The sequence below is a fragment of the Centroberyx affinis genome, unplaced genomic scaffold (genome assembly GCF_046629955.1).
Source record: "Centroberyx affinis isolate AG114_WGS23_722 - 3 ecotype Tasmania unplaced genomic scaffold, CSIRO-AGI_Caff_v1 ptg005233l_1, whole genome shotgun sequence".
Taxonomy (NCBI): domain Eukaryota; kingdom Metazoa; phylum Chordata; class Actinopteri; order Beryciformes; family Berycidae; genus Centroberyx; species Centroberyx affinis.
In genome coordinates, this window is record NW_027282606.1 from 53,943 (window position 1) to 79,825 (window position 25,883).

General features: G+C 40.1%; 3 protein-coding genes across 3 annotated transcripts; 1 reads left to right on the forward strand and 2 right to left on the reverse strand.

Moving 5' to 3' along the window:
- Positions 1 to 1,939: 1,939 nt before the first annotated feature.
- On the reverse strand, positions 1,940 to 8,906 carry slx1b (SLX1 homolog B, structure-specific endonuclease subunit). Its single transcript, XM_071546357.1, has 5 exons — positions 8,492 to 8,906; positions 8,343 to 8,394; positions 6,825 to 7,172; positions 5,156 to 5,371; positions 1,940 to 2,247 (listed from the first exon to the last, which is right to left on the reverse strand). Exons 1-5 carry the CDS (start codon positions 8,662 to 8,664, stop codon positions 2,218 to 2,220), a joined length of 819 nt encoding a protein of 272 aa, XP_071402458.1. The 5' UTR covers positions 8,665 to 8,906; the 3' UTR covers positions 1,940 to 2,217.
- Positions 8,907 to 9,536: 630 nt separating this feature from the next.
- On the forward strand, positions 9,537 to 11,273 carry LOC139666993 (bolA-like protein 2). Its single transcript, XM_071546360.1, has 3 exons — positions 9,537 to 9,690; positions 10,366 to 10,463; positions 11,005 to 11,273. The coding sequence occupies exons 1-3, from the start codon at positions 9,628 to 9,630 to the stop codon at positions 11,102 to 11,104; spliced, it is 261 nt and encodes an 86-aa protein (XP_071402461.1). The 5' UTR covers positions 9,537 to 9,627; the 3' UTR covers positions 11,105 to 11,273.
- An 8,885-nt stretch (positions 11,274 to 20,158) lies between these two features.
- On the reverse strand, positions 20,159 to 25,245 carry LOC139666983 (protein c-ets-1-B-like). The gene is made up of 7 exons (XM_071546347.1): positions 25,236 to 25,245; positions 24,588 to 24,707; positions 23,974 to 24,177; positions 23,470 to 23,658; positions 21,867 to 22,088; positions 21,653 to 21,771; positions 20,159 to 20,374 (listed from the first exon to the last, which is right to left on the reverse strand). The coding sequence occupies exons 1-7, from the start codon at positions 25,243 to 25,245 to the stop codon at positions 20,159 to 20,161; spliced, it is 1,080 nt and encodes a 359-aa protein (XP_071402448.1).
- Positions 25,246 to 25,883: the final 638 nt, after the last annotated feature.

The following is a 25,883-nucleotide window of genomic DNA, read 5'->3' on the forward strand; positions in this document are numbered from 1 at the left end:
CAGTTACTCTAGGAGAGCTGGACAGGAAGAAGGTCCTTAACCCATCAGCAAGACCGGTATCTGCTCCTTTGTGCAAGGAGGAACAGGATGAGCACTGCCAGAGCCCTACAAAATGACCTCCAGCAGGCCACTGGTGTGAATGTCTCTGACCAAACAATCAGAAACAGACTTCATGAGGGTGGCCTGAGGGCCCGACGTCCTCTAGTGGGCCCTGTGCTCACTGCCCGGCACCATGGAGCTCGATTGGCATTTGCCATAGAACACCAGAATTGGCAGGTCCGCCACTGGCGCCCTGTGCTTTTCACAGATGAGAGCAGGTTCACCCTGAGCACATGTGACAGACATGAAAGGGTCTGGAGAAGCCGTGGAGAACGTTATGCTGCCTGTAACATCGTTCAGCATTACCGGTTTGGTGGTGGGTCAGTGATGGTCTGGGGAGGCATATCCATGGAGGGACGCACAGACCTCTACAGGCTAGACAACGGCACCCTGACTGCCATTAGGTATCGGGATAAAATCCTTGGACCCATTGTCAGACCCTACGCTGGTGCAGTGGGTCCTGGGTTCCTCCTGGTGCACGACAATGCCCGGCCTCATGTGGCGAGAGTATGCAGGCAGTTCCTGGAGGATGAAGGAATTGATACCATTGACTGGCCCCCACGCTCGCCTGACCTAAATCCAACAGAACACCTCTGGGACATTATGTTTCAGTCCATCCGACGCCGCCAGGTTGCACCTCAGACTGTCCAGGAGCTCAGTGATGCCCTGGTCCAGATCTGGGAGGAGATACCCCAGGACACCATCCGTCGTCTCATTAGGAGCATGCCCCGACGTTGTCAGGCATGCATACAAGCACGTGGGGGCCATACAAACTACTGAGTACCATTTTGAGTTGCTGCAATGAAATTTCAGCAAAATGGACTAGCCTGCCGCATCATTTTATCACTTTGATTTTCGGGGTGTCTTTGAATTCAGCCCTCTGTAGGTTGATAATTTTCATTTCCATCAAACGATGTGGCATCCTTTCGTTCCTAACACATTACCCAGTCCATATCAGTATAGATATCCAGCATGATTTTTTTCCCCATTGAGATCTGATGTGTTTTCAAAGTGTTCCTTTAATTTTTTTGAGCAGTGTATAATACACCATATGGAATATATACAGTATGGATATGGAACTAATTGCAACTTTGTTTTTCTGTAAAATGTAGTCTAATCTCACCTGCAATACCACACAGTAGGACAGAAGAAACCAATGGTATTAATTTTTTTAATCATTCTCTACAAAATCATAACTTTAACTTTATCATAAACTAAGTCAATATATAATAAATTGGTAGCTAAATTGAGTCACCTAACAGTGTCAAATGATATAGTGTGGTGTTTGAGGTAACTATGCTGCCTTCAAGTGCTGTCAGAAATATCAGTATTATGGTAAGATGAAACTTTAAAGCAATATTCCACTTAGTTTTAACATGGGTGTTATTTGGCACTTGACCACCATGAAAACCAGAATATAAACTAATCACCAAGATCGGATGCAGCTGGACGAGTTTGTAGCGTTCAGTTTTTTTACTTCCCATTCATTTGAATGAGGCCACGAAAATAGCCTGGAAACTGACATTTAACATGTTCATGAACATATTCAATAACAGATCCAAGGCAAACACAGGAGCCTTCAAACCACTGGACATGTGCTTCTACAAAAACAGATTTCTTTATAAACTTGTATTTACTGGAACTATATATAATTGGCTGGAACATTTTTGCATTTAGTGTATGCAAATGTCTGTTTTCTATTTATTTAGAACGATTTCCATTATACTTTACCTTCCTATCAACTCTGTTGTGTTTCACTGGACGGATCAATATCAATAGCTTTTGAATTAGTTTTCCACACATTTTTTAGAAAATAGTTCATGTTTTATTTATCCCACAATTCAAGTTTTTCTTTTACACAAATATTCAATACATCAAATACATATAAGCAAACATGGTTAAAAGTTAAATTTCACATTTATAAAAATGTAAGATAGGCAGTTCTTACAGTACTGTAGGATCCTAACTAGATGTGTCAGGCCTTTACAGATATCTGGTAGGGGACAGTCAAGCTTTTTCAGTTACTGTATATCCCTAACAAGTAAGAAAAGGAATCTTCAGTGGTACATTATTCTACTTAATTCTCATAAAAATTAAATATTCAGAGGCTCCATTCATTCAGATCTGCAGTTCATCTGCCCAGTGGCTCTGTGGAAGATCAGAGGACAAAAATAGTAAAGCAAAAACTACCAAGATGATGTTAAATTGATGCATTTGATGTCAGGGCTTGATAAACTGAAGTATTGGATTCAAGCATCTGAAATACTAGACTTGGTTATAAACGTGTAACCAATATAGAATTGTTGGCTCTTTAGTTCAGTCCAGTAGTTAACTGATTGTAATGCTTGGTTTTAGTTTAAATTCCTCACAAGCCCTTTTACTTTACTACGCATTTCAAATTAACTTACTGAGTGGAAAATGACATTCTCTATCACTATTTCACAGCAAGGCTTCAGTTCATGCCATTATTCATTTTCATTATTGTGTTGAGCTGTCTAACACTACAGGAAACAAGTGTCACCTAGATAACGTAAGACAAATGCAGAGTCATTAACTCTGCTACTAAACCTAACAACTGCTGGGATATCTGGAGGATTATGTGTATAATACATAAACTTTGTGGTGTTATTTTTTTTTTTTGGGTGAAGTATCCCTGGAAGTTGTCTTGACCTACAACCACTTTGCCCACATCCCATAACTCAGTGCATTAGATGACACTTTAATGACCCCCATGGGGAAATTATTCACAATAGGGTTCAATCAATATGAGTTACTCAATATGATCAAATCAATATGAGAGTTTACTCTGTCTCTGTCTCTCTATGTCACTGTCTCTCTATGTCCATCTCTCCCTCTATCTCTGTCTCCCTCTATCTGTGTGTCTTTTTATCTCTCTATGTCTGGATCTACCTCTCTATCTGTCTCTCTCTCTCTCTGTCTCTCCCTGTCTCTCTCTCTCTATCCATCTCTCCCTCTCTCTCTCTGTCTGTCTCTATCTCTGTCTCTCTGTCTGTCTCTCCCTGTCTGTCTGTCTCTCTCTCTCTCTCTGTGTCTGTCTCTCTATGTCTGTCTCTCCCTGTCTGTCTGTCTCTCTCTCTCTCTCTCTCTCTGTGTCTGTCTCTCTCTCTCTCTCTCTCTCTCTCTGTCTGTCTCTCTATGTCTGTCTCTCCCTGTCTGTCTGTCTCTCTCTCTCTCTCTCTCTGTGTCTGTCTCTCTATGTCTGTCTCTCCCTGTCTGTCTGTCTGTCTCTCTCTCTCTCTCTCTGTGTCTGTCTCTCCCTGTCTGTCTGTCTCTCTCTCTCTCTCTCTCTCTGTGTCTGTCTCTCCCTGTCTCTCTCTCTCTCTCTCTCTCTCTCTCTCTCTCTGTCTCTGTCTGTCTCTATCTCTGAAGGTCAGTACCGGGGTCAGGCGATTGGATGCATACATGTCAGTGGAAACTCTTTTGCTGATTTTGCCTTTTTAAATGACCATATTTGGTCATTTAAAATGTAGCCTAATGCAAGACATTCTTCAGAGAAAAAACCCTCTCCGCCTTGACTGTAAAACTCTAAATAGAAAAGCCAAAACTCCATTATACATGTATTCATTTTCATTGAGACTGTATGCCATGTTGAACTGAAGGTCTAACTGTGACATCTGCTGGGCATGAGCGACATTGTACCCAATGAAGGGCATTTTATTTTGGGAGCCTACAAATATATATATCAAGAGTATTAACCCTTGCACATTAAAACAGACGTGCAAGACAGAAAGCACTAAGCGTGTGCGTTCTTTCATTTGGGTATTTAGGTTATTCAGCCACGACCACCTGACACACTTCCTGTAGGAAATGCTGACAGTGAAATGAGGAAGCACATCAGGGACCAAACTCACTCACGAGTTGACTTACAGTGTAGCTCTAGGCAAATCAGAAGGCAGCCTGAACCTTCCTGAGCTGAATGCACTACCTCATACTTATCCATTGGGGGGGGGGGTTCTTGACTGGAGGATTTATACTACTAATTAAAATGTAAAAATGCCCCTTCATTGAATATTTTAAAAAACTATACTCTAGGGCTGGGCGATAATTCAATATTATCGTTTATCGTCTTTCAGTGGAATCATATCGTGATGATATGAAGATATTTTGATATTGTGACACACATTTCTGCGGTCTGAATTGATGATGACAAGCAAATTTTACTTAAAAACTCTCATAAAATGAGGTATGGTAGGAATATTATTTGAATATTTCTGTTTTGTTTGACATCACACCTAACATTACCATTCGGTTCAATGAGATGAACATTAATTTGATTGTTTAACGTGATTTTGCATACATGAACCATATCGTGATATATATTGATATAGAGAAAAAATCCATATGATTATCATGATATTGATTTCAACCATATCGCCCAGCCCTACTATACTCCAATTCAAGTCATCACCTTGAACATTGATGAGTTAATTCATGAACTGACCCCAGCCCTGCTTCCCATAGACAACCAGTGTAACATTGATCAATTCTACATTAAATATGTAATCAATCAAACTGCATCATATCCATCATATCAGAGGTGGACGACACTGACTGGACCAGATCTGATCTTTAATAAAAGGACTAGGGCTGCAACTAACGATTATTTTCATTGTCGATTATTTTCTCAATTAATCGATTAGTTGTTTGGTCTATAAAATGTCAGAAAATGGTGAAAAATGTGGATCAGAGTTTCCCAAAGCCCAAGATGACGTCCTCAAATGTCTTGTTTTGTCCACAACCCAAAGATATTCAGTTTACTGTCATAGAGGAGTAAAGAAACCAGAAAATATTCACATTTAAGAAGCTGGAATCAGAGAATTTCGACTTATTTTTCTTAAAAAATTACTCAAACCGATTAATCGATTATCAAAATAGTTGGCGATTAATTTAATAGTTGACAACTAATCGATTAATCGTTGCAGCTCAAAAAAGGACGATATTGGGCCCGTTTATCCGTCTAAACCTTGTATTCACACACACACACACACACACACACACACACACACACACACACCTGTGCGTCCCGCTGACTTACTTGGGACGCAGACGGCGGGTTCTCCTCCAGGTCTCCGAAGCAGCCGTGTTTGTGGCGGACGAGGTTCCCCCAGAGCAGCGCGTGGCGGCAGGCCGGACAGCGGCCCTCCACCGGCACGAGCTGGGCGGGCTCCGACTTCAGGAAGTGCCGGGCGAGGCAGAGCAGGTGGCTGCTCACGCCGCAGGACGGGTGGAAACAGCTCAGCTTTTCTGACGCCTGGAGGGGAGGGGGGGGGGGGGGGGGGGGGGAGAGAGAAGAGGGTTGGTGGGCGGTTTCCCTGACGACCAAACAAGTTCTGAAGTCCTATAGGAGGCTTAATGTCACTAGTATTGTGTAAATCTCTTTATGTTAATTTAATCAAAGCTATACAGTAAACCAGTGGATCTCAACGTGGGGTCCGGGGGCCACCAGGGGTCCTTGAGGGGGTTCCAGGGGGTCCCCAGCAAATTGATGAATTGTTAAAATTCATTATTTCATTTACAAGAAGTTAACGCATTTAAAGAATGTAGAAGAATGACTGTTTTGATCATAGTTTCTCTGTTATCTCTCTACCTATAATACAGATAGTCATGGAGTTCTGGACAAAATCATATCTAACAATAAAAATATTCTCAGATTTGAGTCCAAGAGACAAAATGTCATCCAATGGGGGTCTGTGGTGCTAATGTGGACTAAATTAGGGGTCCTTGATATGAAAAAGGTTGAGAATCACTGCAGTAAACTGATGACCAGGCCTTGTTTTTTTCTCCTTTTCTCTCACCTAAATGTGAAGCCAGCAACTAGGGTTTGACTGATATGGTTTTTCAAGGCCAATTTTTTGGATTGCAGCTGGCAATAGCTGATATTTTATGACAATAATCTTTAAATTTGACCATTTTCATGCCGGAAAATTCCTAAAATTGACAAGTATTGGGTGTGTGCCCCCCCAGAAATGTATTCTTATCAGGTTGAAACATTTGGATCATGGGACACTAAAACTCCACTGAAACCGAGGATGATAATAATACTAATAAAAACCAATACTGATGCTGCTACTACTGCTACTACTAACAATAACAATACATTCATTCAAACTTCTCATTAGAATCAGTTCAGGTTAAGGTCTTCCCATAGACCAGTGGTTCTCAACGTGGGGTCCGGGGACCACCAGGGGTCCTTGGGGGAGTTCCAGGGGGTCCCCAGCAAATTGATGAATTGTTAAACTTCACCATTATTTCATTTACAAGAAGTTAGAAGAATGACTGTTTTGGTCATAGTTTCTCTGTTATCTCTCTACCTACAATACAGATAGTCATGGAATTCTGGACAAAATCATATCTAACAATAAAAATATTCTCAGATTTGGGTCCGAGAGACAAAATCTCATCAAATGGGGGTCTGTGGCTCTAATGTGGACTAAATTAGGGGTCCTTGATATGAAAAAGGTTGAGAATCACTGCCATAGACAACCAGTGTAGTATTGATCAATTCTGCAATAAATATGTAATCAATCAAACTGCATCATATCCATCATATCAGAGCTGGACCACATTGACTGGACCAGATCTGATTTCTAATAAAAAGCCAATAATACTGATGCAGGTTGTATTTAACTGATTCTATGTTTGAGACTAAAACGGAACTTAACCTGAACGAGATCATCATCATCTGTAAATGACAGCAGCTCTACCTTGACCGGCCCTCTGCAGAGCGAACACCTCACTGTCCCCTCCTCTTCCTCCTCTTCCTCCTCGGGCCGAGACGACGACGGCGGCGGCGGCGGCTTCTTCTTCTTCTTGGCTCTGACGCTTCCGAACGCGATCGGGATGTGCAGGGGCGGCTGGAGACTGGGCTCGAAGTCCAGCCTGTACTCCTGTTTGAGCCAGCGGGCGGTCAGCGGCAGGCGGCTCCACGGCGCCGCGCGCAGCATGTTGGACACGACCCGCCAGTGGAACTGCAGGCTGGACTCCTTCCTGGAGCGCCGCGAGACGTGGGACAGGCGCCTGGAGGAGTGGGGGTGCTGCCACGCCCACTCAAACTGAGAGGATCATATGATAACATGATTTAGCATCGTTTATGGATTGAAACACAGTTGCAAAAAAAGCAACATATAAAATCTCCAGCAAAAGCAAGGGATATAAAATATAAAATTAAGGCATAAATAGGAGGTCAAGGACAATTAAAATCATGAAAAGGTCATGAAAGCGTGAAAGCAAAAGTCAACACAAATGAGTTTTAAGAAGTGATTTAAAGCAGTGATTCTCAACCTTTTTCATATCAAGGACCCCAAATGTAGTCCACATTAGAGCCACGGACCCCCATTTGATGAGATTTTGTCTCTCTGACCCAAATCTGAGAATATTTTTTATTGTTAGATATAATTTTGTCCAGAATTCCATGAGTATCTGTATTGTAGGTAGAGAGATAACAGAGAAACTATGATCAAAACAGTCATTCTAATACATTCTCTAATTGTGTTAACTTCTTGTGAATGAAATAGTGAAGTTTAACAATTCATCAATTTGCTTGGGACCCTCCTGGTGGTCCCCGGACCCCACGTTGAGAACCACTGATTTAAAGATACAGATTTGCAGGGAATCTGCAGGTTTCATTAAGCCAAATTTGAGAATGCTGCCTGGAATTGGATTTAAGGCCAATGTACCAACCAAAAAACCTAATTTAAATAAGTTATTGTGAGATCTTTCAGACGTTTTAAAGGACTAACACAGCTAACCTGTATTTAGCAGCCTGAGCTCTTCAGGATCCAAAGTGTCAAAACCCTGAAGGCAAAGACCCACGCACTTCTTGTTTTTAATGTGGACTTTGGAACAGCCAATATCAGGCTGATATTGTCCTTTTATTAAATATCAGATATCATCCAGTCAGTGTCATCCACCTCTGATATGATGGAGGTTCCTCCCTGACCACAGCTACTTAAAAGATAAGGCCGGTGTTTTTTAATGCATTGCTTACCGTCAACAAATCCTATCTTTGCACAATTTATTTATACAATTGTTAATTATCTATTTAATAATGTATACCAGAGTTGAATAGGTGGTGGGTCACTCTGCCTTAAAGAGCTGTTGACACTAAAATAATTTCAATAGTCTGGGTTGCAATGGAGAGTTTTAGTGTCCCATGATGGTCTAAATGCTGTTTCAGAGGCTTTTCCTCCCTGATAAAGATACTCAGGTAAACACCGGCTTACCCTCAAGGCAGCGATATCAGAAGGAAAGCCGTGGATGATGAGAACCATCTCCCTGTGTGTTACAAAGGAATATGCAGATTATTACACATGAGGTGATTACAATGCACCGTGTAACGTTAATGCAGTATAGGTTATAAGGTCATACATACCACGGTCCTCTCCCACTGGTCCTCTTGGCCCCCCCTCTGTGCCGCCCAGCATTGTGTTGTCCGATCCGCCGCTCGGGGTTCACGGTGAACCCGATGTAGATACGACCTTTGAACTTCGGATTGGTGCAGTACAGCATGTACACACCAAAGAAGCTTTCTACCTCTACTACCATTGTGCATGAAGAGAACTTATCAGTAAGACAAACCCGGGGCAGAGTTTAATTAAACTCCATGTCGCTAATATTGAATACAGCCAAATAACGGCTGTAAACGGTGATATAACTAATTTACAGCCTGCACATAAGCAAGCAATAACGTTATGCTTAGCTAGCTAGCGTTAAAACAAAACGAAAGATAAAGCATATACTTCCGCCAATTCAATGTATCTGTTGCCATGGCAATATTACTACTATTTACTCTATGACATTATAAAATGTACACATGCAAATTACAGCTAACTTTAACGGCAGCTAACCGTTAGCATGTAACTGTAAACAAAACAGTGCGGCGTTTGAGATTTAGTAGTTCGCCGATTTGCCTGATAAAATCTTTTCTAAAAAATGAACACTAGCAGATAATAATTACAAAATAAAAAAGTGTAATTTATAAATAATACTTGGAATAGGTAATGCTTTACCTTTAAAGTGGACGAACCCGTATCACATCATTTTAGTTTGTTTATATTAATCAGTCAAAACGTGTACGTTCATCTTGCTGTAAGGACCCCGAATATTCTCTTATGATTCGTTGCTTCAAAAAATAAACCCCGCCCATGTTTTCTACACACTGGATGTGATTGGTCTTGTTGGTCTATGCCGCAATGCGATTGGATATTTCCTCGCTTCCTGGTCAATTAATCCCACCCCTTCATGCGCCGGTCTTTAACCCTCTATCTAGCGTCAAGTTAACCAGAATACACTAAATGACTTCCGCGAATAACTTTCAAAATAAAACCATCATTGACGACTGTGTGTAGTGATGCTTTAATTGTGAAGGCAAACAAGCATTACTTCTGGTATTATTCTGTCTATCTCCGACTGCTGTAACACACATCTGAAAATATCTATGAAAATCAATTCAGAATCCCATTCTAACAGCTGATAACTTACAACAACGCGTGTTTTGTTCCTGCAGATATGGCCATAACAGCTGATCACATCCGGGAGAAACTCATCAAGGAGCTCGGAGCGGTGCATGTGGTAGGTTGGTAGCTAATATTTGAAGCACATGTTTTCCCAGCACAGCGTAGCCCCGATATGCGCTGTCCTGTACGCCAAACTCCATTCAGAAATTTGGCAGTTTAACGTTGCCTCGTTTATCGGCATATTACACACCTGGTAGAACGTACCTTGGAGCTTTTATGAACATATAATATATATGTGGAAAAATCGGCATATAGATAATCCACAAAGCAGCACTTTATATCAATAAAACATAAAAAAAAAATGTTTTTAAATCGGTACACACTGCTCGCTACCGCCCTGCCCTGCTCGGTGTATGATGATGGAAGTAAGGCTACCCAAATGTGAAAGTTGAAATATTACTGAAATAAGTGCTATTTAATTGAATGTATGCTGAACCGATGTATGTATTTCTGCCGACAAGCAAGGCAGCATAAAAAATGTAATGACTTTTGGGCCTAATGATTTTTGAATGGCGTTTGGTATAACACTCTATCCCCTAATACAAAAGGTGAATTTCAAGTCAACCCAAATACAGAAGCTGAACCCTGACCTATGCTGGTTAGGAGGTTTCACCCAGGCTGAAACACCAGATCATACATAATTAAGCATCACCATCATGACAGTAACCTCTGGATGTTTGGTCATGACCTGTGACCCTGATGGCTCCATCGTGTACCTTGTCTTATCCAGGAAGTGGAGGATACGTCACCCAACCGATGTGCTGCCAGCTTCAAAGTCCTGATAGTGTCGTCCCAGTTTGAGGGCAAACAACTTTTACAGAGACACAGGTACAGAATGGATATATATCGATATATCGCAAAAGATTCTTATGGTTATCATGATATTGATTTCAACCATATCTCCCAGCCCTAACCTGAAGGGCTATATGGACAAAATCAATATCACAATAGTCATAGGAAACTAAACCCCTTAACTATATCCTTGAAATGTCCTTAATTTCTCATTACATAAACATCAATTCTCCATTAAAAATATAACAGCTTTAAAACAGTAAGGTTAGTATCATAGGTTTTAAGGGATTTATTCATGGGTTGATTTATGGAGACACTAGAAATTAAGGGATTTTTAATGCCTTTTGTGCAGGTTTACAAGTTATTAATGAGTTATTAATGGGAAGTTCCTGTCTCCCTGAATTTTACATTAAATTAGAAAGTAAGCAGTCAAACATTAAGGGGTGTTTAAGGAGGTTTTGATGGGGTCTCCTTCGTTAATAACGCCCTTAACAGGATTTTAAGGGGATTTTGCATGAATTAAGGGGTGAATTAATGTAAATTTAAGGAAAAGTGTATCTGTGCTCTGGTCCGTCAGGATGGTGAACGCCTGCTTAGCCGAGGAGCTGAAGGAGATCCACGCGTTCGAACAGAAGACCCTCACGCCAGAGCAGTGGGAGAAACAGAAATCGCAGTGACACACACACACACACACACACACACACACACACCTGGATGACAGAGGAGATGAGCTCACACATGCATCCTCCCTCATCGTGATTCCAGACAAGCCCTCTCCTTCATTCTTCTGTAAATCAGTGACATGGAGTTACATGTAATGGAAAACACCGGTGGCAATAAAAAACACTCGCATACTCGTTTTGTCAGTGGAGTCGTGAGTGTTTGTGCAGTGTGTGTCATTCATGTTTACTTGTTTACACTTGTGCTTTGGGTGGCGGACGTTGCTTGAAGTGGGATAGGACAGTGATTCTCAACCTTTTTCATATCGAGGACCCCTAATTTAGTCCACATTAGAGCCACATTAGAACCCCCATTTGATGAGATTTTGTCTCTCGGACCAAAATCTGAGAATATTTTTATTGTCAGATATGATTTTGTCCAGAATTCCATGCCTGTCTGTATTGTAGGTAGAGAGATAACAGAGAAACTATGATCAAAACAGTCATTCTTCTACATTCTCTAATTGTTAACTTCTTGTAAATGAAATAATGCTGAAGTTTAACGATTCATCAATTTGCTGGGGACCCCCTGGAACCCCCCCCCCCCAAGGACCCCTGGTGGTCCCCGGACCCCACGTTGAGAACCACTGGGATAGGATTACTGGCAGGGTGTCTCAACTGAAATTTTGATGCTATAATCGAATGGATGTTGAGTCGTACATGGAATTATTGTGAGAAAACACAGGAATTCCTGGAATGTCTTTGGAATGTCTATGAGACAATTCTCTGGGAAGTCAGGGAATATCATGGGATTTTACAAATGGATCATTAAAGGAGTAGTTCACCCAAAAATAAAAAATTATTATTATTATTATTATTATTATTATTAATATTGCGGCAGCTTGTTTTTATTTATTTATTCATTTATTTATTGTTTTTTTTTTTTTATGATTATTATTATTTTATTTATTTTTATTTATTATTATTATTTTATTTATTTATTTTTATTTTATTTTATTTTTTTATTTTATTGCTTGTTTTTATTTATTTATTTATTTTTTTTATTTTTTTATTTTATTTTGTTATTCCAGCTTGTTTGACACCTTTATTGCATTAGATGGTTTTCGGTGCAACTGGAGTGTAAACCAGCCTGAAAGACAACATAAACAAACCAACATAAACAAACATGTTTAGATCATGGAAACAATCTGATTTAGTTATGGAAGGTTATGGAAAAGTCATGGAAAAATAGCTAGATATTTTTAGCTCACTCCTAGTTCAACCAGGCTTTGAAATAATCATTTTTTGCTTCTTTACAAATACAGTATTATGCAATATGAGAAGTGTTGGAAGCAAGATTGGAGTTACAAGGTTTTCACATGACAACTGCAATATGTTATTAAGGATTTACTGTCATAATGCGGATGCTGACGAAATCCTCCAGAATCTCTCTGAGCTGCACCAGAAGGTGAGATGGAAAAAAAAAAATAGTTACACCCATATATGGTCACGATACAGATTTAGTCTCACAGATTGCTGTGTGATTTATTTATTTTTATGGGTTTTTTGATACTGTTCTCGGAATGTGATCAAAATTTCCATCAGATTTCAATAAAATTTTAATCAAACTGCATCATATCCATCATATCAAAGGTGGATGACACTGACTGGACCAAATCTGATTTTTAATAAAAGGACAATATCGGCTCCATATATCGGTCTAGCCCCAATAGTGATGCAGTGTGTATTGAACACTCAGTGACAACAGATGACCAAGCGTGAGATCAAGTGTGCAACACTTCAGAAACGGGCACTGAATATAAATGACTACATTCATTATACAAATCACTACTGAGAGCACACAGCTTATTCCCCAGTGCAGAGAGAGTGCATGTGTGTATATATGTGTGTGTGTGTTGAAGTCTGTTGGAGCCTTACACACGCAGACCCCCCGCCTGGAGGGCAAGGTTCAGCGCTTATTAGTGATTTATTGTCTATTGATTTTAACACATCAGCCACCTGACATGCTGCTGGCAATATCAGTAAGATTTCACTTTATTTTGTCTTGTAGGATTGTGGAGAACATTTCCTGAGAAATTTAGTTTTCAGGTTTATATTCAGAGGAATGAATGGTTTCAAAGCCAAATGGGTAACACAAATATTTTATATTGTTATAATAAATTCAGGGACTTTTTGGCAGCAACAATATTTCCAAAGCGGTAGGTATGCAAAATGTCCATTGTTCAAAAATTAACAAGAATTTATACATTCAAACCAAATGGATTTGATAAATTATTTGATTCAAACACATGTATGATACAACAATACATAATCACTCATATCTATAATATTTCTTAATTTTTTGGTGTGAAAACATGTACTATGACAGTAAATGATCATCAGTATCTATAATAACTATTAATTATTTGATTGAAAAACGAACAATACAAAAGTACATAATCATAAACACATATAATGACATAACCGTTTCTAAATTGAGAACCTGTAATTATACAAATCATTCAGAAGCCAGTTGGTAACCGTAGTGTGTGTGTGTGTGTGTGTGTGTGTGTGTGTGTGTGTGTGTGTGTGTGTGTGTGTGTGTGAAAATAATTCCTCCTAGTGCTTACATGGCACATGCATTTTCCAGAGGATTAGGCATGCCATTGAGCGTGACAGTGTGTTAAGTGTGTTTTTCCTAGGGTTCAACTGATCTGGGTTGATACTGATACCGATGCTGATATTTGGACTGAGGCTGCCGATAGCTGATATTTTGGACCAATATTCACTATTTTTCAGTTTGACCTTTTCATGTCAAAAAAATGACAGGTATTCAGATTCACTTAGGTTTTGCACAGGGAAGAGTGAAAACGACCACATCAGAAAGCCATGCTATTCACTAACCTAATTATTAGAAGAAGAAGAGGAAGAAACAGAAGAAAACATTCATGTGTGGAATACATAGGTCTACATTTTTAAAATTCACATGAATTCTGTCTTTAAGTGACCGGTCTGCTAATGTGAACATGATGCTCACTTTGCATTAGAGTTAAGCCGATTTATTTTAGTTTGCTAATATATGAGGCCGATATTGGCCGGTCAATGTTGCCCAATGCCAATATGATAGAGGTGAGGATCTGTCTTTCAGTGGAGAGTTTTAGTGTCCCATGATGGTCTAAATGCTGTTTCAGAGGCTTTTCCACCCTGACAAGAATAACATTCTGGTGGAAACGCTGAATACTTGGATTTTTTTGGGGGGGATTTTGTTTTAGCATGAGAATGATCAGATTGAAATATACAGTGCAAAATTTGTTACAATAATATATTATTGGCAGCTTCAATCCAAAAATATGGCAATTAGTATCGGCCTTCAAAAACTCACATAAGTCGAATCCTGAAGTTGATTTGTTGCAGCAGAAAACTATAACACGATAATGAGGAGTATTAAACAAAACACAAGCAACAATTACACACACTAGAACATATTAGAACTATGAGAATAAAACATATTAAATATAACAGCATGTACGCAGGGTGTGGAAAAGGCATGATGCAAAAAAAAAGAAAAGGATGATGCATTTTTGGCACTGTTGTTCTGATGTAAAAAATAAATAAATAAATAAATACACGAATTGGCCAGATGGGGGTGCTATAATTAAAGGTCAAAATGTCTAACATGTAAAGGACCCTAACTCCTACACCGCAAGTCCGTCTGACTCAAAATTAGAGACATAATTCCAGCTATCCTCACAAATTACAACGGAGGGATGATGAGTGTTTCACTTTCTACCTCGGTGTCACTCTTGTACATACATGGGTGTTGCACTGAATTGACTCGTGACATGGTTTAGAGTTCAGCACATCATTTACATCCCCAGACTTGTGGTGCGAAAATAAAATTCCCTTTTTACGAGAAACGGATGAATGTTGATTTGATTTTATCCTTCGGTGAATAAGGTGACAGAAGCAGGGAGAGAGCACCGAGTGTGGGAGGATTACTTCCACCACTTTCCCTCCCATGGCCAGCTAATGGAAGACCCGGCGTGGGGGAGTGTGTGTGTGTGTGTGTGTGTGTGTGTGTGTGTGTGTATATACACTGGGCAGAGCGGTACACTTCTCTTTTCAGGGGTGGAGTAGAACAACAACCTTGCATTTTACTTTTAAAGCAGTTTCAATCTAGAGAGAGAGAGAGTCTTTATTTGGGGGAGAGCTTGAGTATTAGAAGATGAAGTGAAGTGGTTTCATACTGATCTGTATGAAGTAGCTAACAAAAGAAATTCAATTGAGGGGAAAAAAAAAAAGATCCAAGTACTCAGTATTTCCCCCAGAATGTTATGCTTGTCAGGGTGGAAAAGCCCCTGAAACAACATTTAGACCATGGTGACATGGTAGAACTCTCCACCCCACTGTGCCCTCTCTCTCGACCGGACAGCCACCCGATAGCCGCCTCGACGGGCGACTTCTGCTTCACGGAAGACAGCTTTGATCTTTTCAGTCTGGCCGGCGGGAGAGAGCAGACAAGGTGACTGAATTCACCGACTGGGACTGGACCCTCCGACCGAAATGTCCCCCCAAGTCCTCGGTTCCATTTGTTACACTTATACATACATGACACCAACAGATACGTCTTGTTCTGTCTCTGGGACGATTTGTACCCTTTACGGTGTTTCCAAAAATGGGATTCCATCTATGATTATCATTTAAAATAAACCACAGTTACCCCTAAGCTGCCTAAGCACTAATGCCAAGGTCTGGTCTAGAGTCTCTCCAGCTAGACCTCCTGACCTTTCAGCCTGGGTGAAAGTAGAAATACCTGGGTGAAGAGTAGAAAAGGTCGAAATCCCCTTAGCAGAGAATGAGAAATGTATTTTAATACCCTATTTTCTTGGAATTACATGTGTGAAAGCGCAGGCTGGATAAATATATAATTTAAGAAGGTCATTCAGACATGGATTTACAAGTTTTCTATTAATTCTTGAGGAACTGTGATTGATTTATAATTTTTGTGTTTGGCTTAATGTCTGTTGAAAGGATGACAATATTGTTTCTCTTCCGTATGTAGGCTACTTGATTGTTAATTTAATGAGATGAGCTGTTTTGTTTGTTGTGTTTATGTGGTTATAGTGTGTATAAGTGTGTATGACTGTATGTGTGGTGGACCCCAGGAAGAATAGCCAATGCTCTTACCTTAACAGTCTATTATACTGCTTTCCCCTCCTTGGCTTATACTACCAACATCTAAGCTGTTTGTAGGAAAACTTCATATATCTTGCTTCTGCATACTCCTAACATGAGCTTTCTAAGCAAACTATAGCTGTCCCTGCGGTTAGACTCATGGAACAACGACTTCAAGAACTACATGACTTTTTGGGAGTTTGGCCCATTGACCTTATTCACATGGCGGCCATTTTGAAGACTATGGGGTGGGAAACGCTACCTGGAAGAGCGAGTCCAGCTCTCTGCTACTGTTGTGAAGCAAGATGGATCATACAAACATTTGTCATTTCACAGATTCTCCACTGAAAAACATATTTGAAATGAAAGGAACTCAAGAATTCAGAGGGATGTTACATTTTAATATATTTAGTCCATTATCACTAGCTGCCAGTCTAGCCTAGGTAGCTAGCTAGTAGCTTACTAACTAATTAGTAAACTAACTTCCCTGCCAAATTAAAAAAGTCGCTGTGGTTGCTCTCAAAATTGCTAGCTAATTTTGTAACTGTTAGGTTTATCTGTATTTTGTCCTCACATGTGTTTAAGCTGCCAGGCAACGTGCCAATCTTCCAAGTAAGTTTCCCACCCCAAGTGTTCAAAATGGCCACCGTGTGAATAAGGTCCATAGGCACACTGGTTGCTTTTTACCTCTTAAGTGACCAGTGACAAATCTAGTGACTTTTTCAGACTATAGAAAACAATGGAATCCATTGAGAGCAGGAGCTGTAGCAAATATATTGATATGCAAATTAGTGTATGCCGCCATCTGGAAACTTTTAGCAACTTTTCAGGCAGCCAATATCTACTTTACTTACAAAAGAGTTGGTAACGCTGCTCATTGGTCACCTTACCCAATATGTGATGAGAGCAATGGCACCAAAATCATCTCTGTGTCTAGATATTCTGTCTGGTACGCATGCTAACGCTTTAGCATACAGTGTGTTAAGTCAGTGTAGGCAACTAGCATTATCCTAAAGGTGAGATAATGAGAACTTGTAGCAGCTCTAAGGCTGGTTGGTTGGTTAGTTTAGGGGGATTGGTAAAATAAATTTGTCAAAAAGACTCACAAGGCTTCAAGCCTAACTTGTTTTGTTGACAAAGGAAGTGAGCGAAGTTAGCCTGACAGCTAAAGAGTTTTGCGCTTTTAAGTTTTGATTCGTAATGGACTTCACTAATGAGGAAGATTGAGACTTGTTTTCAGAAGTTATGAATCTACAGGCCATAGAATAAAAACCAGCACCAATTTTGGATTACTAAAAGGTCTATTTTATCTATACTTTGGATAATGCTAATCACCCACGGACATTAGCAAACCCATGTGTCATTCTAGCCCTAGTATATAGCCAGAGGTGGAAAGTAACTAAGTACATTTACTCGAATACTGTACTTAAGTACAATTTTGAGGTACCTGTACTTTACCATTACCAGTATTACCATTTTATGCTACTTTATATTTCTACTCCACTACGTTTCAGAGGGAAATATTGTACTTTTTACTCCACTACCTTTATTTGATAACTTAAGTTACTAGTTACTTTGCAGGTTCAAATTATTAATACAAAATATAATCAACTAATAAATTGTGATGTATTATTATAGATTATTGTAAGCTACCCAGCAGTATATAAAGTAGTGGAAATCAGCTCCACCTTTTCCAGCTGCAACATTAAAGTGATGCTTACACATTAATGCATCAATAATTATAATTCAATAATATAATATATACTGTATTATTCTGAAATGGGCCATTCTGCATAATGAGTACTTTACTTTTGTTGCTTTAAGTAACATTTTGAATGCAGGACCTTTACATGTAACAGAGTATTTTTATACTGTGGTATTTCTACTTTTACTTAAGTAAAAGATCTGAGTACTTATTCCACCACTGTATATAGCACCATTTCAAGGCTTTTTAGCAGATCTTTGGAGTACCTTGGACCTCTCTTTTTTCCATGATTATCAAAGGAACTTTTTTATCCAAAGAGTGCCCAACCCCACAATCTTTAATTTAGCTGAAAAGCATTCCAGCCTCTTATCTGTTTTCCAAGAAATTATATCATACTTTCTCAAAATTGTATCTTGGTGTAACCTCAATTACAAATTTTTCTGACTTGTATGCTGTTCACATGTTGGTGCATCATAAGACGAGCTTTGGAGACAAAAGAGCGTTGGACTGAAAGGAGCAGTTTTGAAATCCACAGGAGCAGAAATAAATCATCCTGCTTGATTAGGGATTAGAAGGCAACAAATCAATAAACAAGCCTTGTGTGGTATCCGAGATGTTAAATTAGACCGCTTGATTTCTCTGCAGGAGCGGACTAGGCCAGTCGCCCACACACAGCACTACTTCACATGTGTGGCGAACTGAAGGGCAGACGGAGTTGGGTGAGCAAGAGTGAATACATCAATTAGGTTCCATTAGTCCAACCACCAGCTGATCTCTCAGACTCTGTTTAAAAACACTTCATGGTGGGGAAGCGCTCAGGATTGCTGGGCTACTACTCAAGGCTCACACATCCAGAGATGGAAAGTAACTAAGTACATTTACTCGAATACTGTACTTAAGTACAATTTTGAGATACTTGTACTTTATTTGATTTTATGCTACTTTATACTTCTACTCCACTACATTTCAGAGGGAAATATTGTACTTTTTACTCCACTACCTTTATTTGATAACTTATGTTACTAGTTACTTTGCAGATTCAGATTATTAATACAAAATATAATCAACTAATACATTGTGATGTATTATTATAGATTACTGTAAGCTACCCAGCAGTATATAAAGTAGTGGAAATCAGCCCCACCTTTTCCAGCTGCAACATTAAAGTGATGCTTACACATTAATGCATCAATAATTATAATTCAATAATATAATATATACTGTATTATTCTGAAATGGACCATTCTGCATAATGAGTACTTTTGTTGCTTTAAGTACATTTTGATGCTAATACTTAAGTAACATTTTGAATGAAGGACTTTTACTTGTAACAGAGTATTTTTATACTGTGGTATTTCTACTTTTACTAAAGTAAAAGATCTGAGTACTTCTTCCACCACTGCACACATCTTACATCTTACAGACGTTTCATCCCATCCTGCTAATTTCTCACTTGAGTATACAATTTTTAACCTTTATTTATCCAGGGAAACTCAACTGAGCATCATCCTGCCTCCCATTCATACACTGGGAGCTGCCCAGTACAACCATAGCCTTCTACTGTTGACCAATGAGCAGTTGGGCGTTCAGAGTCCTGCTAGTCCTATATTATTTTCACCAGCTAATTTAAGGATTCAAACCAGCAACCTTCTAGTCACAAGTCAAAGTGCGCTTCTTTTTTTAAGGGCAATACCGATACTAATACTAATACTTCAACTACTACTACTGCTGCTACTATTAATAAAACATTCATTCAAACTTGTGCGGAATCCGATCAAAATGTCTCATTAGGATCAATTCAAATTGAGGGCTTCCCATAGACATCCAGTGTAGTATTGATCAATTCTACAGTAAATATGTAATCGATCAAACTGCATCATATTCATCATATCAGAGGTGGACGATTTTTAATAAAAGGTCAATACTGGACAAATATATTGGCAAACCAGTCTATCCGTCCAATCCTAGTATTCACACATAAAGATATACAGAAATGACTTTGTTGTGAGTTTTTATTGTTTGACGCCCTCAGCATCCTCCCACACATGTACACAGATTACACGTTGTGTATTACCCACATTGGCCTCAACTGGTTTAATCTCATAAATAATGAAAGTGATAAGCGTCCTAAGCCGAAGGCCCCATATGAAACAGTTTAGTCTCTTTGCTCCTTTGCCAGTGTCTGTCTGACGTCATTTGTGACTCTTGCTGCTGATCTCCAACATGGTGTGCAGCTCCCCGGCCTCGTATCCCAGCAGGCCTTGCAGGTTGCAGACGAAGCGGTAGACGTAGCGTTTGCCGGCCGTCTTGTGGATGATGTTCTTGTCGTAATAGTAGCGCAGGCTGCGGCTCAGCTTCTCGTAGTTCATCTTGGGTTTGTTCTTCCTCCGACCCCATAGCAGCGCTACCTGGAGACAAAACCGTGTAGTAATACCAGAGGGCTTTTAGAGCGGTGGTTCTCAACGTGGGGTCCGCGGACCACCAGGGGTCCTTGAGGGCATCCCAGGGGGTCCCCAGCAAATTGATGAATCGTTAAACTTCATTATTTCATTTACAAGAACAATTATAGAATGCAGGAGACTGACTTTTTTGATCATAGTTTCTCTGTTATCTCTCTCTCTCCCTACAATATAGACAGTCAGTTCTGGACAAAATCATATCTAACAATAAAAATATTCTCAGATTTGGGTCCGAGGGACAAAATCGCATCAAATGGGGGTCCATGGCCCTAATGTGGACTAAAGATTAGGATATGATATGAAAAAGGTTGAGAACCACTGTTTTAGAGCTACAGGGCTCTCCTCAGAACTTCAACATTAGCCATTAAAGGTGCTATGTGTAGGATTTTAACTTCAATTAATCATTACCACATTTATTTTGAGGTATTAGTATAATTACCGTAAACAAATGAAACAGTTGCCAAGAAGATCGGCAGTCTCTACTGGCCTCTACACTGCATTTTACATTGAGGATTGGAAGCAATGAGGTTTATGGGAAATGTAGTGTAAATTTTGAGAAACGCTCTCAATAACAAAACCACTGGTGGTGTGAGACAGTCTCCACCATGGTCTCATTTGTTTACGGTAATTATACCACGGTATCACAGTTCATTTCACAGTTCAATGATATATTGATGGTTAAAAATGATACACGTAGCACCTTTAATTTCTGAACATTGTAAAATGACAAAAACAATCACCTAGAGTCTCATAGAGGTGACTGTATGAACTAGGGTCAGACCGATGTATGGTTTGCCGATATTGTCCTTTTATTAAAAATCAGATCTGGTCCAGTCAGTGTGGTCCACCTCTGATATGATGGATATGATGCAGTTTGATTGATTACGTACTGTTTTTATTGTAGAATTATTCAATACTACACATGTTGTCTATGGGAAGTCCTTAACCTGAACTGATCCTACTGAGACATTTTGATCAGATTCCACACATGTTTATCATTAATATTGGAGAGTTTTAGTGTCCCATGATGGTCTACATGCTGTTTCAGAGGCTTTTCCATCCTAACAACAATTAAATTATGGGGGAAACACTTGTAATATCTTTATAGACATTGAATATCAGCACTAAACAAAGACTAATCAGCAACTTCAATCCAACAATATCAGTATTGGTTCCGGCCTTGAAAGTCCCGTATGGTTCAAACCCTAGTATGGACATCTGATCTACCTCATCAGGGTCTGTCAGCTTGAACTCCCACCCATCGCCTGTCCAGCTTATACATGATTGACAGCTGCGGTCTGTCAGAAGCTCCAATAGAAACTGCCACAGCTGAATGGATCCATTTCCTATTGAAATACAATGGGAAGAATCAGCTTGAATATCAGTTGGATAGATCTCGAACGGACATGATCCACATGTGATGGATGATCGTTTATCTCACCGGTATAACCAGCGAGGATGGCTGCCGGTATCACAGCTCTGCCCTGATCCGTCTTGTTCCCTACAAACTCTTTGAAGCTCGGCGGCTGTGGTAAGGCGAAGGCCTCCTCGGACATGGTGTCTTCCATTCCTGGCTCCATGTCCTGGAGTGGACCGGTCCAGGACAGAGAGCCCGCGATGTCAGAGTCATCACTGTGGAGAATCTCGATTTCTGAGTCCGTCTCTGGAAGTGCAAGAGTGTAGAAACACAGGGGATCGGGAACAAGGCAGGTTTATAGCAGTACAGGGCTTTCAGGTGATGTAACACACCCTCTGTGGCCATATTGGAGGTCCTAGACTCTTGAGCCATAATAGCTGTACACAGGGTGGTTGTGTTTCTAAGCGTACGACTTGGCAACAGAATTGAATAGACATGGTTAACATCTGTGCTGCTTTTGACTAGGAGCTGATCATTTCATCACTGATACATCTGATTAATCTTGTATTTAGATAATGTAGCTTGTTAGCTAGCTAACAATTGTATCTGGCTAGCCAATGTACTGATGGCCAATTCCAGACACACACTCTTTGATGCAGTTTACAGTTTTCTAGCACAATATTTGAAGAGTCTCCTACCATAAGGCAAGTGATGTGAAATCACACATATTTGAGAGGCTGAAATTTAAATTTTAAAATATTGATGAGTGTCTGGATTTGGCCCAAAGGTGTCTGGAACTGGCCATTGGTATGGTAACTACAGTATCACTATCCTGTTAACATATCTGATTTCACAATAACTACTAGAAGGGGAGCGTGTCTATGTTCCCTCAGCCCTATGTTTCCTCAGATCAGTACCTCCGCCAATGAGGTAATGTTTTCGCCCCTTTCGCCCCCTAACCCGCCCCCTAACCCTAACCCTAACCCTCTGATGCTGAGGGAACATAGGGCTGAGGGAACATAGGGATGACCCCACTAGGGGGAGTGTTAGTAGTAACTAGTAGTTAACATTAAAATCAGTTGCTTTGCTAAATTAGCCTGCTAGCTAGTTGGCTGTTGTCACCACAACCCTGATCCAGATAGGCAGCTAGAAAATGGATGGGTGGATGGATGGAAGGATGGCTAGTTAGCTAAGTTAGTTAACAAGCCAAACACCAACTCAGGTTAACTGGATGCTATTCATGCTAAAACTCAGAGTGTTTTAGAGTGGAGACTAGGGACAAAGACAAGTGTGTCAAGGTATACATTTGGAAACAAATCTACAAATTTACTTTTACTAGTATTACTGAACGGACATTATTTGCACACAGCCAGTTCTCTAGTGGACCTCTGTGATGCAGCTACACCTGGTTGATAGGAGATTTGTGACACAACTGCCATGCCTCTACTGTCTAATATAATTCAAGGATATAATATCTTTGTGTCATATTTTACCTTTAAAAGTATAACATTTAGGGCTGTCCTGATGGGCTAAGACATGAACTGTAAATGTGTCATCCTAGATTTGGATCCAGCCCAGGACCTTTGTGGTCTTTCTCCCAACCTTTCCTGTCTCTCTCTACTTTGAACTGTCAAATAAAGTGAAAATGCCCAAAAATCTTTCAAAAAAGTGTAAATTCCCCTCTTACCTCCATTTCCTCCTGGTTCTTGCAGCAGAGCGGCAGAGGCCATGTTCCTATGAGGGTCCTCTGTTTTGACCAGGTAATAGTCTTGATGTTGCACCGTCACAGGGTCCAGAGCATGGAGGTCTATACTCTCTGTGTGATGATACTGAAGATGCTTGTCTGGATGCTGCTCGACATAGGCTGAATAATTATCTGGTGGGGTAAAATGGACAAGGGAATTATAAACTTGTTTAGGCAAGATTATCACATGAACCAAGGGACAATTGTGATGATTTTGATGTATGTGATAGTTATAAGTTAGATAAGAAACATGAAAGTAACAGTTACCTTTGTTCATTTGAGAGTGGCAGTAAGACGGCATTGTGCAGGCAGCTAGTGATGAACTACAGTCATATTCACTCTCTGGAAAATTCAAATGACAAGGAGACGAGATTGAATGTCACCAACATCCCCTCAGACACTGAAGAGCCTTAGAACTCTTTCTCTGGTCCTGTTTTTCAGCTGTACCTCTTCTCATGGTCTCCAGATGCTCCCACAGGATCTCTCCGGCGGTGCAGTCGGAGGTCAGGCCCAGGAAAGCCTCTCTGTCCAGGCCGCAGAGCTCGCTGCCCTGCAGGCCCCTCAGGTCCGAGCCCAGGCACTGGAGGCCGAACTCAGCCTGGCACCAGTCCAGCCAGTGGCTCACCTCCCACTGAGACCACAAGTTAGGATCTAGACCAAGATATGAGCACATTCCCAATCGTTTTATGATGGTGTAACGTCTTTTGACTATTAGAACAGTGATTCTCAACCTTTTTCATATCAAGGACCCCTAATTTAGTCCACATTAGGGCCACAGACCCCCATTTGATGAGATTTTGTCTCTCGGACCCAAATTTGAGAATACTTTTATTGTCAGATATGATTTTGGCCAGAACTCCATGACTGTCTGTATTGTAGGTAGAGAGATAACAGATCAAAACAGTCATTCTTCTACATTCTCTACTTGTGCTAACGTCTTGTAAATGAAATAATGGTGAAGTTTAACAATTCATCAATTTGCTGGGGACCCCCTGGTGGTCCCCGGACCCCACGTTGAGAACCACTGTATTAGAATATGCTCCAAGTGGGTCTTGCGGTACCTTGTGGGAAGTGTCGGCTGATTCTCTCCTGGGCAAAACCGGCGAAACTGGCCTTCACCGCCTGGCTGAGGACCTCCTTACTGGTGGGGGTGAGAGGAGGGACCTCCAGGGGGTCCGGCTCTTGGTCGGAGAAAAAAAAGCAATAACATCAGGTAACACTTTACTTAAATGCATTGTGGTCCATTACAAGCAGCTTATAAAACCATTGGAAGCACAGATGAACTTTTCTTACAATGTAATCATGAGACAAAGCTAAAAAAAAAACCCAAAAACGATTTGATTTAATATAATTTCATTAACTACACAGCTGCCCCATAAATTTTGTGCACATTTTTCAAAATGATACAGATTCTCATAATTATCATGCACTGACAATGTGATTACAATGCACTTATGCCTTACAATGCCTTATACTTTACCCATTTAAACTCATGTAATCATGAGACAAAGCTAAAAAAAAAAAAATCCATTCAATTTAATATAATTTCATTAACTATACAGTTGCCCCATAAATTTTGTGCACATTTTTTTTTAACTTATATTGATTTGAATAAATATGCACTCACAATGTGATTACAATGCACTTATGCCTTTTAATTCCTTATACTTTAAGCATTTAAACTTACTGTATTTCAAGTAAATTGTTACCAAACGTCATTATGATCCCAAAACATATGCAGTTATACATCATTCACAGCCCTTTTTAGGTTCTGCTCATGGTTTTAAACTACACAACCTCTACTAAACCTTCTGCCAAGTTCAATATTTAATAGAGAACACCAAAATTTTAGCAAACAAGGAATTCATCAGAAACGACTCGAGCTTGTCATGATGTTAGTTTAAAAGTGAAACGCTGAGCAGATGGGATAGGTGCCTTACCGTAAGTACTCCAGTCCATCCCAGTCTGTTGGGAATGGGGTTGAAGAATCAGGTGGAGGAAACTGAGCCCACAGAGGGAAGAATGGGGCTTTAATATGATGGAGGGGATGGGAGGAGGGGGCAGGTGGTGACGGACACATGCCAATCAAGTGGATATGGGAGGGGCAGCGGCCATATACATGGAAAGTGTCTTATTATCAAGGAATTGATCTTTCATAGGTGCATGGAAAGAAAATGTGATATGACAGCTTGAGGCAATAACATAGTGTAATTGGCTCTATACAGCAAGAACATTTTTTTTTCATAGTGTGAAAATCAAAATTCTAGGGGAGTGGGTCTTGTTATTATATTTCCTGGGTTTCAATGGAGAGTTTTAGTGTCCCAATGCTGCGGGAAACATTGAATACTTTGAAGTTA

Coding starts and splice junctions, on each gene's coding strand:
- LOC139666983 (XM_071546347.1), bottom strand. Junction 21,772..21,866: donor CATCCTCGCTGGTTATACCG/GTGAGATAAACG, acceptor GTATTTCAATAG/GAAATGGATCCATTCAGCTG. Junction 20,375..21,652: donor AGCTGACAGACCCTGATGAG/GTAGATCAGATG, acceptor TTTTGTCTCCAG/GTAGCGCTGCTATGGGGTCG.
- slx1b (XM_071546357.1), bottom strand. CDS start 8,664: ATGGTAGTAGAGGTAGAAAGCTTCTTTGGTGTGTACATGCTGTACTGC. Junction 8,395..8,491: donor ACCAGTGGGAGAGGACCGTG/GTATGTATGACC, acceptor TGTAACACACAG/GGAGATGGTTCTCATCATCC. Junction 7,173..8,342: donor CTGATATCGCTGCCTTGAGG/GTAAGCCGGTGT, acceptor TGATCCTCTCAG/TTTGAGTGGGCGTGGCAGCA.
- LOC139666993 (XM_071546360.1), top strand. CDS start 9,628: ATGGCCATAACAGCTGATCACATCCGGGAGAAACTCATCAAGGAGCTC. Junction 9,691..10,365: donor AGCTCGGAGCGGTGCATGTG/GTAGGTTGGTAG, acceptor TGTCTTATCCAG/GAAGTGGAGGATACGTCACC. Junction 10,464..11,004: donor CAACTTTTACAGAGACACAG/GTACAGAATGGA, acceptor CTGGTCCGTCAG/GATGGTGAACGCCTGCTTAG.